We start from the raw sequence: 11,418 nt of genomic DNA, 5'->3' as shown, positions 1-11,418 counted from the left end.
GGAGGCTCGGGAGAACCGTTGCTGCTTGCATCCGTTGCTTGCGTCCGCCTGCGGGCTAGCCCCTCCCCCAAAAAACCGCTAACTTAATATTCACTACGCAAATTATTGATCTGTGAAGTCAGCAGCACCCAACAGTGGGCGGGGTGCCCATTGGCTTCGGGTCCCCCCCTCCCCCTTCGCAAATAAATAAAAGGCAGACATCCGGATTTCATTCTTAGGTTCCTGCTCGAGTCTCGAAGAGACCTGGCGAGTCTGTTCTGCGGTGCATGGTCTCGTGCCTGCAAGCATGCCCCTTCCTGCTGGAGAAGAAGCACTGCACCTTATTTTTCCTTGTAACCCAAATTCTTCCACTCAGGGATGATGCAATCAACTGATGCAAGCTCTGAGAAAACCAAACTTGGAACCTCTCATTGCAAAATTGACCTAGCTCTTCAGGGCACCAAGACATAAGTTACTGCAGGCACTTAAAGTGTAAAGCTTCTTCTGGTTAAATCTATTTGTTTTTGTTGTTTTTAAAATTCGTGGGTTAAGTATTTCTCAGTTTTCCTCTCTGATGCATAACAAACAGGTCAAAATTTCCCGTGTCTCCTGAGTGGAGACTAGTTGAGTCTGCACACTCGTGAGTCCGCACTAGTTAAGTTCGACAGTGCGTACTTAATTCCTAGTGAAAGACATCCGGCGAAAGTAGACACCCAAACAAAAATACACACAGCCCTTTTATTAGGCTCCCTACAAACTGCAGGCACGGACACAATGGAACACCAGGGAGACTGCAAGCTCCGGGATGCAGCGCGGCCACCTGCACCTGCCGCTTTTCTATTGGGAGGCGCAGAGCAGCCTGGGCTTTGTAGTTCGTATATGGGCTCCCGGGATAGGTTGCTCTGGTGAGAGAGAGGCGGGGACGGATGTGTCACGTGGGACCGACTCCCGCCGCCGCGGCCGCCTTCGTCTTTCTCTGTCTCGACTGAGGTAGCCATCTTGCTCTTGCCGCGTGCTGGTGTTGGAGGACCCTCCTTGCTTCAGGTGAGACCCCCGGCGGTCCCGCCACTCCACGGCCTTAGGCCGCTGCGCACGATCTCCCCCCGCCCTTTTCTGCCGACACCCGCCAACTGCTGGGGCTGCCACTTCCGCTGTGGCGCGCCGAGTGGGGGCGGAGGCGGCTGGCTTGGCCTCTCGGTTACCGGCGGCGCAGCTGGGGGTCGGCACCTGAGGGAAGGTCCCCAGCACCACCGCTTTCTGTGGGCGAGCGGGCCTGCGCTGTTGCCGCCCAGATCCAGTCCCAGGAGGCAGGTGGTCCCCCGCCTCTGTCCTGTTATTCTTCATTATTCACAACAATAATGCTGTGAGCTTTATACAGCCTATCTGCTGTCATCTCGTTTGATCCTCCCACTAGACAGATAGAGAAACTGAGGCTAGCAGCCCCCGCCCCCGAGCGCTGGAGACCGAATTCCGTTGCAGCGCTCTTCACCTCGTAATGGCAGTGTTTGTTTAAAGTCTGCCACCCTCTCTGAGACATTGCTTTGCCCATTTTTATAGCCCTATAACACTGCCTGGTGCATAGTAGGCTGTCAGGAAGTTGATGATTGACCGACGGGCAGTGTTACACAGCTCGTGAATGGAGGTTTCAACTTCCGTTCCCACGTTCTTTCACTCTACCAGATCTGTCCCTTAGGGAATGGTAACAATAGTTACCAGTTTCTGAGTATCTGCTGTGAGCCATACCCTGTGCTTGATACCTTAATCTTTAACTCTTAAAACAACTCTGTGAAGTATGTGGTGTTACACTGTTTCTAATACGGAAGGGATAGAAGTTAAGAGAAGTAAAATACCGTTCTGAAGCCCTAAGTGGTGGAAACTTGATCTTTCTGATTCCAAAGCCTGTGCCTCTCTTATTAGACAGAGTAACCCACAAAATAAAAAGTCAGGATTAAAGATTGAAATTATTTTATCTCTTTGTGAACATGGTGTATGTGAAAGTGCCCACCATAATGCTTGGACCTTAGGCACTCAATAAATGTTGATTATAACCTCATTATTTGCATCTTTTCGTGATTCCTTGAGGAAAGGGCTAGAAGATCCTAGGATCCCCAAGGAAGAACTCACTAATCATATGGCCTTAGGAAGTTACTTCTTCCTTTTGGGCCTAGGAAGTGACTTCTCCCTTCTGGGCCCTCATTTCCAAATCTATTAAATTGGGAGGGAGGTGAACTTTTATTTATTTATAATTTATACCCTGCTGCTGCTTGCAAGTATTTGAGATGGCCACATGTACAAGACAGAAATAATGCGTACAATAAAATGAAGGTTGATTGAGGAATAGGGAGTTAAAGCAGGTGATCTTTGAGGTCTGTTCCAAATTCTGAGCTTGAAATCTCTTCTCTCATAGACTGAGTCCAATCTAATTTCCTACTTGAATTCCATGCACCCCAACCTGCTAGTAGACAAAGGACCACTCTTCTTCCTCCCCTACCAACCTTGAGCTTCCAACCTCCCTAAAATGCTTTTTCTCTGAGGTACTCCTTGGGAACAAGTTTTCTGTTATACTGATTATCTGGAATGGACTCTGTTCTTTCTTGTCTACACATTGATATAAAGAGTTAATTTTGTCCTTGCTTTGTTTCAAACAAGTCAGGACTCTATTTTGGCTTCCACCTCTTCTCTTGGAGATTGTTACTTCAAAATGCCGAAGAGTCCCAAAAGGTTTACCCTGTGTCTGGTTCTAATATTTTCACTTATCCCCTTTTTTTTGTAAAAAATTCCTTAGGCTCTTTGTTAGTTCACTACACCTTCGTGGCCACATTCCTTTGAGAGTAGTGAATATTGGTCCTTTTCTGTAGATATTGAATGTAGAGATTGGGATTTACATCAGCAGATTTAAGTCTGTGGCAGAGTTGAGATTGCCACACACCTAAGTCTCCTGATTTTGTACTCTAATCACACTCGCTCCTATGAAAGAGTGTTTTAGCTGCTTGAGCATTGTGATACAGTACTGAGTAAAGACTGAGAAATCATAAATTCTAAATATTATTTAGGAACTGGACTTTGGCCTTAAAGCAGAGAGATATACAGGTTAGTGCCTAAGTACAGTGTCAGAGTACAGAACGATTAGTACTTATATAATCTTTGATTCTCTTTCATCTCTGAAATGAAGAAAACAGTAGCTTTTTCATCTGAATGATGATTATAAAGAGTTTAGAGAATCAGCCAAAAAGTTTTGACAACACCCTTATCCTTTATTCCCTCTCTCATATCTCAGTAATGATCTGTTGATCCAAGAACAAGTAAAACAAGACTTTTAACATTGGCTTTTATTTGTTTACATAGTGTGGAATGTTATGGCCCATTATAAACTGAAGAACTTTTTTCCTTAGTAGGAAAGGACTGACCAGAGTAGGATTCATGACTGTATAATGCTCTTAGAGTTTTCAAAATCAAGATTAGCCTTTAAAAGTTTATTTTTAAGAGTTTCCTCTTCCCCTCCTCCCCACAAAATTTAGCATCAATGTAGCAGAGATAGGTTTTTGTCAAATTGTGCAAGGAGGCATTTTACCTTATATGCAAGAATATCTTGACAAGTATGACATATTATATTAGTGCAAGGTATTGAATGAACTCCGTGGAAAGTGCTGCAGAAGCATTGAATGTCTGAAAATCTGGTTCTCTTTTCCTATTATTAACATACCACCTGACCTTGAATAGAGGACGTGACTACCTCACATCTTGACAGCTACACAGCCTATTGTTGTATTTTTTTCTTTGTCCAGATTTCTTTGCTTTTCTCTTTTTTTCTTTCTTTTTTTTTTGTCTTCTATTTATGGTTTAAAGAAATACAAAATGTGATTTGAGAGAAAAATGTTTACTTAAAGGTTGTGCTAATTTGGTAACAGCTCTCTGCTGTGAAAATCTTTGGGGGAAAAACTGACTTGCAGAGATTTCATAATTGGTTAGGTTTTATTGAATGCCAAAGTACTGAATCATGCTTTTAAGGAGGGATCTTCGAATAGGTAACTTTGAATCCCATTCTATTTTCTGTTTGTAAATTCAGCTCCCTCTTGGTATTATTTAATTTTGGATTTTTTACTGTCTGGCTTATGAAGCTAGGACAAGTTATTAATATTTTTAAGAATATAGACAATATGATTGTGGTGGTGATGCATATTACAGGTTCAGTGAACCAGAAGGTACTGTTGTATAAACAGTTATTTTGTTTTGGTAAATAAAACAGTGACTTTAACAAATTTATTTTTCCCCCCCTAGATTTACCAACAGCATGAATCAAGAAAAGTTAGCCAAACTTCAGGCTCAGGTCCGGATAGGGGGCAAGGTGAGTGTGGCATAAGAAAAACTGATAGGAGAATGTATTACCAGATAGTGTCATTATTTTGGATTTGTGGTCATTGAAAATCTAAAATCTTTTAAACAATCAAGATTAAACCACATTCCAATTTGAAAATAATTTGTCTAGATCTAAAATAGGTAATTAGAAGATCTCTCTCTCTGATGGTGCAATTGAAATAGCCACCTTTGAGTCTTCTTAACATCTGGTGGTTATATGAGATGAACAAGTTAACCAACCTTATTAAGCTTCCATTTTCGCATCTGCAAAACAAAAGTAATCCTACATAAGATGCTTCTAAAGATAGAGTAATATTTCTAAAACACCTAAAACGGTGTCTGGCACAGACTAAACACTTAATAAATGACAGCTATTATGTTAGACTCACCGTCAGGGCATCCCAGATATTAAGGTTATCTTGACTGGATGCCCCTACTGCTTCAGTTAGGTGTACAATGGGGCATGCTTAAGTTGATGATGGTACATTGTTCATTGCTAGGTTTTCCTCCCAAATTCCTACCTATTTGTCTATGTTGGTGAATATGAACATAAGCATTCTTTTCCCATGTACTTTGAAGCCTAAGGATGATCTAGTTCTGAACACTGAAAATCTTTGATTCCCTTCAGCTCCAGCCTCAGGCTCAAGAAGAATATTCTACCTTTATCTCTGCCCAATACAATCTTTGTAAAAGGAAAAGCATGAATAGTATTTACCTCAGACCTAGGGAGGGGGAAGGTAGGACACTATGTAGCAGCCCCACTGTGTCATTTACTTTGATGATAACCACAGTTTCTGGGGATGGGGACAGGAGAGCGGGAAGGGGAGAAGCAACTAGTACTTTCTCCTTCTTTCATAGTGATACAGTTATATGACTCTGGAGTCATATTAACACATTCCTATAACCAAAGTACTAGTCACATTGTAGCAGCAAGTGTAATGTAATGTACCAATGCAAAAACTAGGAATATTCAAGAACCATAGAATATACCTTAAGAACTTGATGCAGCACATCACTATTATATATTTTAAACCAGATAGTTGGCACATTCATTCAGCTGGTTTATTGAGAATGTACTGTGGGCCAAGCACACAGTACATAAATAAGTCAAGGTTTCCTGCTCTTGACACAGTTCAGCTTGGAAGAGAGACATACAATTCCACTACAGAATAGTAAATGTTAAAATGAAGTACAAGGTGCTCCTGCCTAGGAGAGATAAGGACATCATCACTGAGCTGAGATCTGAAGAATAAACAAGAACAGGTGCAAGGATAAGTGGGTAGGGTGAAGGGGGGGATTGTCGTTCTCACACATGCAAAGGCCCATAGGATGCTGAGATAGCATGGTGCTTAATGGAACAGCTTGCTTTAGTTTGTTATAGCTAGAGTTTAGAGTAAATAATGGATAAAGTATGGTAGCAAATGAAACAACCAGGTAATTTAGGGTTAGATCATAGTTTTGTATGCCATACTAGGGAGATTCAGATTTTATCCTATAGGCAAGAGCAACAGTAAACTACTGTAGAATTTTAAGAAGGAAATAACAGTCATTTTAAAAGGTAGCTGCCAGCATTGTGGAAAATGAAATAAAACAAGTTTGGCATAGAGGAGAACAATCGAGAAGCTACTGCTGTAGTATGTGGGACACAAATTCAGGGACTGGATATGACACAATTTAATGACCAATAGAATATGGGGGATGAATGGGTGAGAGGATTCTGGGATGACGTCCAAATTTCTGGTTTTAGAGCTACAAAACTTAGGAAATATAAGAAGAGTAGTTTGGTGGACTGATAAGCTTTTAGGCATGTTGACTTTGAGGTGCGTGAGGATCATTTGAGTTGTATCCAGCAAGCAATTGAGCTATCCCTGAGTCAGGAACACATCATAAATAAATGGCCATCTATGTAAAGAGTCACTCTTAGTTCATCCTTTAACTGGATTTCATTACAACCTCTGCTGCTACCCACAGGACTCTCTTCTACTCCCACCAGAGTTGCTGAGACTGAGGCTCCTGCCTACTCTCTATAAGCCTGATTGCCTGAGTAATACTGCAGGAGCTACCCAGAGATTGAAACCTCCTTTCCTTTTTCTTTACTCCTGCCAGGTCTCAGAAAGATTTAGGCCTCAAGATATAGACTGCTCTTGGCAGTGTTTCAGCCCTGCTTTAGGTTACATTTTTTTAAATTGGCTCAGGAATTTAATTCATTGTTTTAAATAGTTTTTCAATGGAAAAAATGTATTTAGAGTTTCAAAGTATCCATTTAGAAATGAACTTTGCCTATCTCAGTAAATAGTATAATTTTCAACCTATTTGCTCAGGTCAAAATTCTAAACATCATTCTAGATTCCTTTTTTCCCTCATATCCCATATCCAGTCCATCAGCAAGTCCTGTTGGTTCTTCTGACAGTCTGAGCTCTCACCACCTCCACTGCCACAACCCTCATTTCTCATCAGGACTGCTACAGTAGCTTCCTGATTGATTTCATTATAGTTCATTTTCCACAGCAACCTCAGTCATCTTTTAAAATTATAAATCAGATCCAGTCATTTTCATGCTTAAAACCTTCCAATGGCTTCCTATTGCAATTGGAATAAAGTCCAACTCCTGCCCATGGGATTCTAGGCCACATGATCTGGCCCTTACCGATCTTTCTGATTTCATTTTCCTCCTCCTTTCCCATTGTTTACTCTGCTTTAGCCATACTGGCCTACTTTCTCTAGAAATAAAAGGTTCACTCTAGTTTCATTCTGCTTGGATCACTCTTCCCCTAGGTCTTCCCATGGATCTCAGCTCATACGTCACCTCTTCAGAGGGGCCTTCCCTGAACATTGTAATAAAGTAGTGCTTTACCCCCATCTGATATTATTGTCACTATGTTATTTTTTTTCTTAATACCCTTGTCCTGTTTGAAATGATGTAATTTGTTTATATGTTTATTGACTTTTCCTTCACACTGTAATGTGTGCTCCTTGAAGTAAGAACTTGATCTTTTTCATTCCTGGGTTCTAGGACTCTAGAACACTCACATAATAGGCATTTGACTCTTTTTTTTTTTTTTTTTTTTTTTGCGGTACGCGGGCCTCTCACTGTTGTGGCCTCTCCCGTTGCGGAGCACAGGCTCCGGACACGCAGGCTCAGCGGCCATGGCTCATGGGCCTAGCTGCTCTGCGGCATGTGGGATCTTCCCGGACCGGGGCACGAACCCGTGTCCCCTGCATCGGCAGGCGGACTCTCAACCACTGTGCCACCAGGGAAGCCCTTTGACTCTTAATTATGTCATAATCTCCAAAGTTTCGAAATATCTTTAGAGTTTATTGTCAGGGGGTGGTAGGCACTGTTAAAGAAAGCATTCCTTATAATGTTTGAAAGTTGATATAAAGCACACTAAATTATCTTGAAATTATAAATTATTTTTTATTAGAAACAATTTTTTTTATTAGAAACATATTTTCTTGAAACAATGTTAAAATGATAAAGGCTGGATATTGGAAAGAGTAAGAACAATTGGCTAGAAACTGACCTTCAAAAATCTGGGTTAGGCTGACAGTCTTATTAATCATCTAATCATTCATTAGACTTCATTATGTCATTACTGTGTGTGGCACCACCTCACTATTGAGTCGAAGTTGGCAGTTTCTTGAGTGAATATTATGAATATTATGTTAGAATATTAGAATATTATGTAAAGGAAGACAAGTGATTGCAGTTGTCAAATGCATGGCACGCTAACACTTCTGTTTGGTTATCTTTCAGGGTACAGCGCGCAGAAAGAAGAAGGTGGTACATAGAACAGCTACAGCTGATGACAAAAAACTTCAGAGTTCTCTAAAAAAACTGGCTGTGAATAATATAGCTGGTATTGAAGAGGTATGGTCACTTAGTAAATTGTTATGTGGACAAGTAGCACATTCACAGATAATTAACCACACTTTCAAATGTAAAATATCAGCTTAGATGAATCTGGTATTGTCTTTCTGAAGGACTATAGCTATTGAATTTGCTTATTGTATAAATTGGATGATTGTCAAAAAAATGATTTTAGTAGACAGTTAAGGGATTCATTATACTTTTCAGACTCAAAGTATTTGCATATATGTCAAAATTATGGAACCGCTCTTGAATTTTAATGTAGAATAAGATTTTTTTCTAATGATACAGAAATAAAGAAACCCAAAGATTTCTTCCAGTAGGATGAACTTTTTTCCCATACACAGTCTCTCAAAGCATTACCTCAGCCAAGCTCTAGCAATAGCTTTACATGAATTGGATTTCTTATTAGACCTCTTTCAAAAATTATTCATTAAATTTTTAAATTATTTTATTATATTTTGATAATACTACTTTTCTCAAATCTGAAACCAAAGACTGATGTTACTTCAAAAGGTACTCAAGAAAAATTATAATAACATCAACTGTTTGTGATTTGTTACCATCTAGACCTACTTCTACCTAATGATTCCATTTCTGATAGTAACCAATGTTAAAATTTTCACTGCCATCAGTTAGATTTCATTATGTCATTACTTCGTGTGGCACCACCTCACAATTTTTAGTAGATTATTAATGGACATGTGCTGTGAAACATAGATCAGAAACAATGTGGTGATGGGGATTACTATTAAAGAAATAGCAGAGTACCAAAAAAAAGGCAGTGAAATGGCAAAGTGCTACATATTCCTTCAACCATGCATATGTGAATGAATGAACACATCGTTTAAATCTGCTTTGTACTTTCAAAGTCAATATACTGATAAAACAGTAGGAAATGTGAGCCACATGTATCTTTTTTCCATTCAGCTTGATGTGGCTGTGCATTCTTACTCTGATAAATATTAGAACTTCATTTGCAAGTCTTGAAATTAAGCATTTAAAATGCTTTTTTTTTCAGAGAGATCATTCTCCATCTGGGGTATATTTGAGAAAAAGCAAATTTAAGCCTCTCTTTAAAAATCACAGCTTGACAGCTGCATAGCCCAGGGAGATCAGCCCGGTGCTTTGTGACCACCTAGAGGGGTGGGATAGGGAGGGTGGGAGGGAGGGAGACTCAAGAGGGAGGGGATATGGGGATATATGTATAGTATAGCTGATTTGCTTTGTTATACAGCAGAAACTAACACAACATTGTAAAGCAATTATACTCCAATAAAGATGTTTAAAAAAAAATCACAGCTTGATTAAAAAAAAAGAATAAGTTGTAATAATGGACGTGAACTCTGATAATGTTAAGCCTAACCTACTTATAAGTGTTCAGGCAATCTTATATCTTTGCCTACCTTTCTACTCTCTGACTCCATGCCCACCCCTCCCCACCTCAACACTGTTGACATTTTGAACCAGATAATTCTTTACTGTGGGAACTGTCCTGTACATTGTAGGATGTTTGGCAGCATGCCTGGACTCTACCCACTAGATCCCCAGTTACAACAACCAAAAATGTCTCCAGACGTTATTGCATGTTCTCTGGGGGGCAAATCACCCTTGGTTGAAAACACTTCTTTAGAGAGAGGAAAAGATTGTATTTACACCTCCTTGAAGTATAGATTTTAACTGCATAATATTTCCAGGGGCATGCTTGTCTAAATGTTTGGTTTGTTCAAATTTGGAAGACTTTATGGTTCTTATAATTAATAAAACTTTTAGTGTTTTATAGTGAAATAAAAAGCCAGTCAGTTATCAGTCTTTGATCTCTTCAGAATATAATCAAACTAGTTATAATGGTGTGCTGAGGTCATGGTTTATTTGTCGTCGAAATTATAATAAATTTTTAATGGTAGTGAACATCTGCTGTATGCCAAGCATTTTGCTAGGCAGTGATTCATAAGATATTATTCATAGTCTCTGTCGTTTAGAGCTTAAAATCTAGTGTGGAAACTAATTAGACAGCTAGACAGATAAACAAATATATATTATCCATTTCAGCTTCACAGTGTCTCATGGTTGGTTGTTACTGGTTACAGATAAGAAAGCTGAGACTTAGAGAGTCAGGTATCTGCCCAAGATCACATAGCTAGTAAGTGCTGAATTCCAGATTTGAACTAAGTATGTCAAAACCAGAGTTCATTTTATTCATTGGCTTATCCTGCTTTGGTCTTTTTAGTTATACTTTCTTATACTCACTATTGGCCTTTTCCTCTCCTCCTGCCCCTCCTTCCTCTCTGTTCTTCCAAACTCCCCCCAAAGAAAGGGACAGTACCTGCCTTATATCCTGTATTATCGAGCACCTGCCATGTTCAGTTCATTACTTAACATTATAGATAAAAGAAATCCCCATCAGTATTTCCAAGGACATTGCTTTTTCTACTTTTTCAGGTATTAATGTAGGTGTTATTTCCTCCCAGAAGCCTTCCTGGTAACACACATACACATTTATGCAAAGAAGGGTTAGACGCCTTTCCTGTGTGCCTCCATAATGCCCTGTATTTAATTTTATTATAGCATGTATTAAACTATATTATTAATTCTTTTTTGTTGGTATTGCCAGTGCAGTTTTGTTTGGAGACACATATCTCCAAAACGTCACACAGAAAATTAATGGTACATAATAGGCATGTACATGCTCTTGTTGCACTCCCACCCCCGTGTGTGTGTGTGTGTGTGTGTGATGTCTTCCAACCCTCACAGACTAGTTGTACAGAGAAAATATGCATAAAGAAAATTAACACTGTAAGATAACAGCTGTAACATTCTGAATGTTTGAAACTAAAATGGGAAGGTTTGCTTTCTTCCTTTCCCTCTTTCTAAAATTGATTTTTTGAGAACCAAGATATTTGGTACTTTATATAACACTTTGCAGATCTAAAATAATTTTGTTTAGGCATATCTAGTGTACTGTATAATCTGGCTTGCCTCAAGCATGTTTTGTGTTACTATAATTAAAGCAGAATTTTTTTCATTTTTTTTAAGAAAATTATGACACACGCTTGGTTTAAAACAGCTTCTAGGAGGAAAAAAGAAACTACTACATTAAATGTATACATGAAAACGTGTGCAGTTTTCAGAAACATTAAGATATGAAAAAATATATACATCTTAGAATAGAAGAAACGATTATTTTACAATTTCGTTATTTTTAACTTGGG

The 11,418-nt window shown here is 39.3% G+C and overlaps 1 protein-coding gene across 1 annotated transcript in view; it reads left to right on the top strand.

The window, feature by feature from the left end:
• Positions 1–941: 941 nt before the first annotated feature.
• BTF3L4 (basic transcription factor 3 like 4) overlaps positions 942–11,418 on the top strand; it is a 28,908-nt gene continuing 18,431 nt past the window's right edge. Inside the window, exons 1-3 of the mRNA XM_082833555.1 lie at positions 942–1,023; positions 4,258–4,324; positions 8,093–8,206. Of these exons, the coding sequence (XP_082689681.1) occupies positions 4,271–4,324; positions 8,093–8,206 (168 nt within the window). The 5' untranslated portion in view covers positions 942–1,023; positions 4,258–4,270. The remainder of the gene's footprint in view (positions 1,024–4,257; positions 4,325–8,092; positions 8,207–11,418) is intronic.

The sequence above is a fragment of the Leucopleurus acutus genome (assembly GCF_964270905.1).
Source record: "Leucopleurus acutus genome assembly, chromosome: 2".
NCBI lineage: Eukaryota > Metazoa > Chordata > Mammalia > Artiodactyla > Delphinidae > Leucopleurus > Leucopleurus acutus.
Note: the sequence above shows the minus strand (reverse complement) of the source record. Positions and strands in the feature narration are given on the sequence as shown.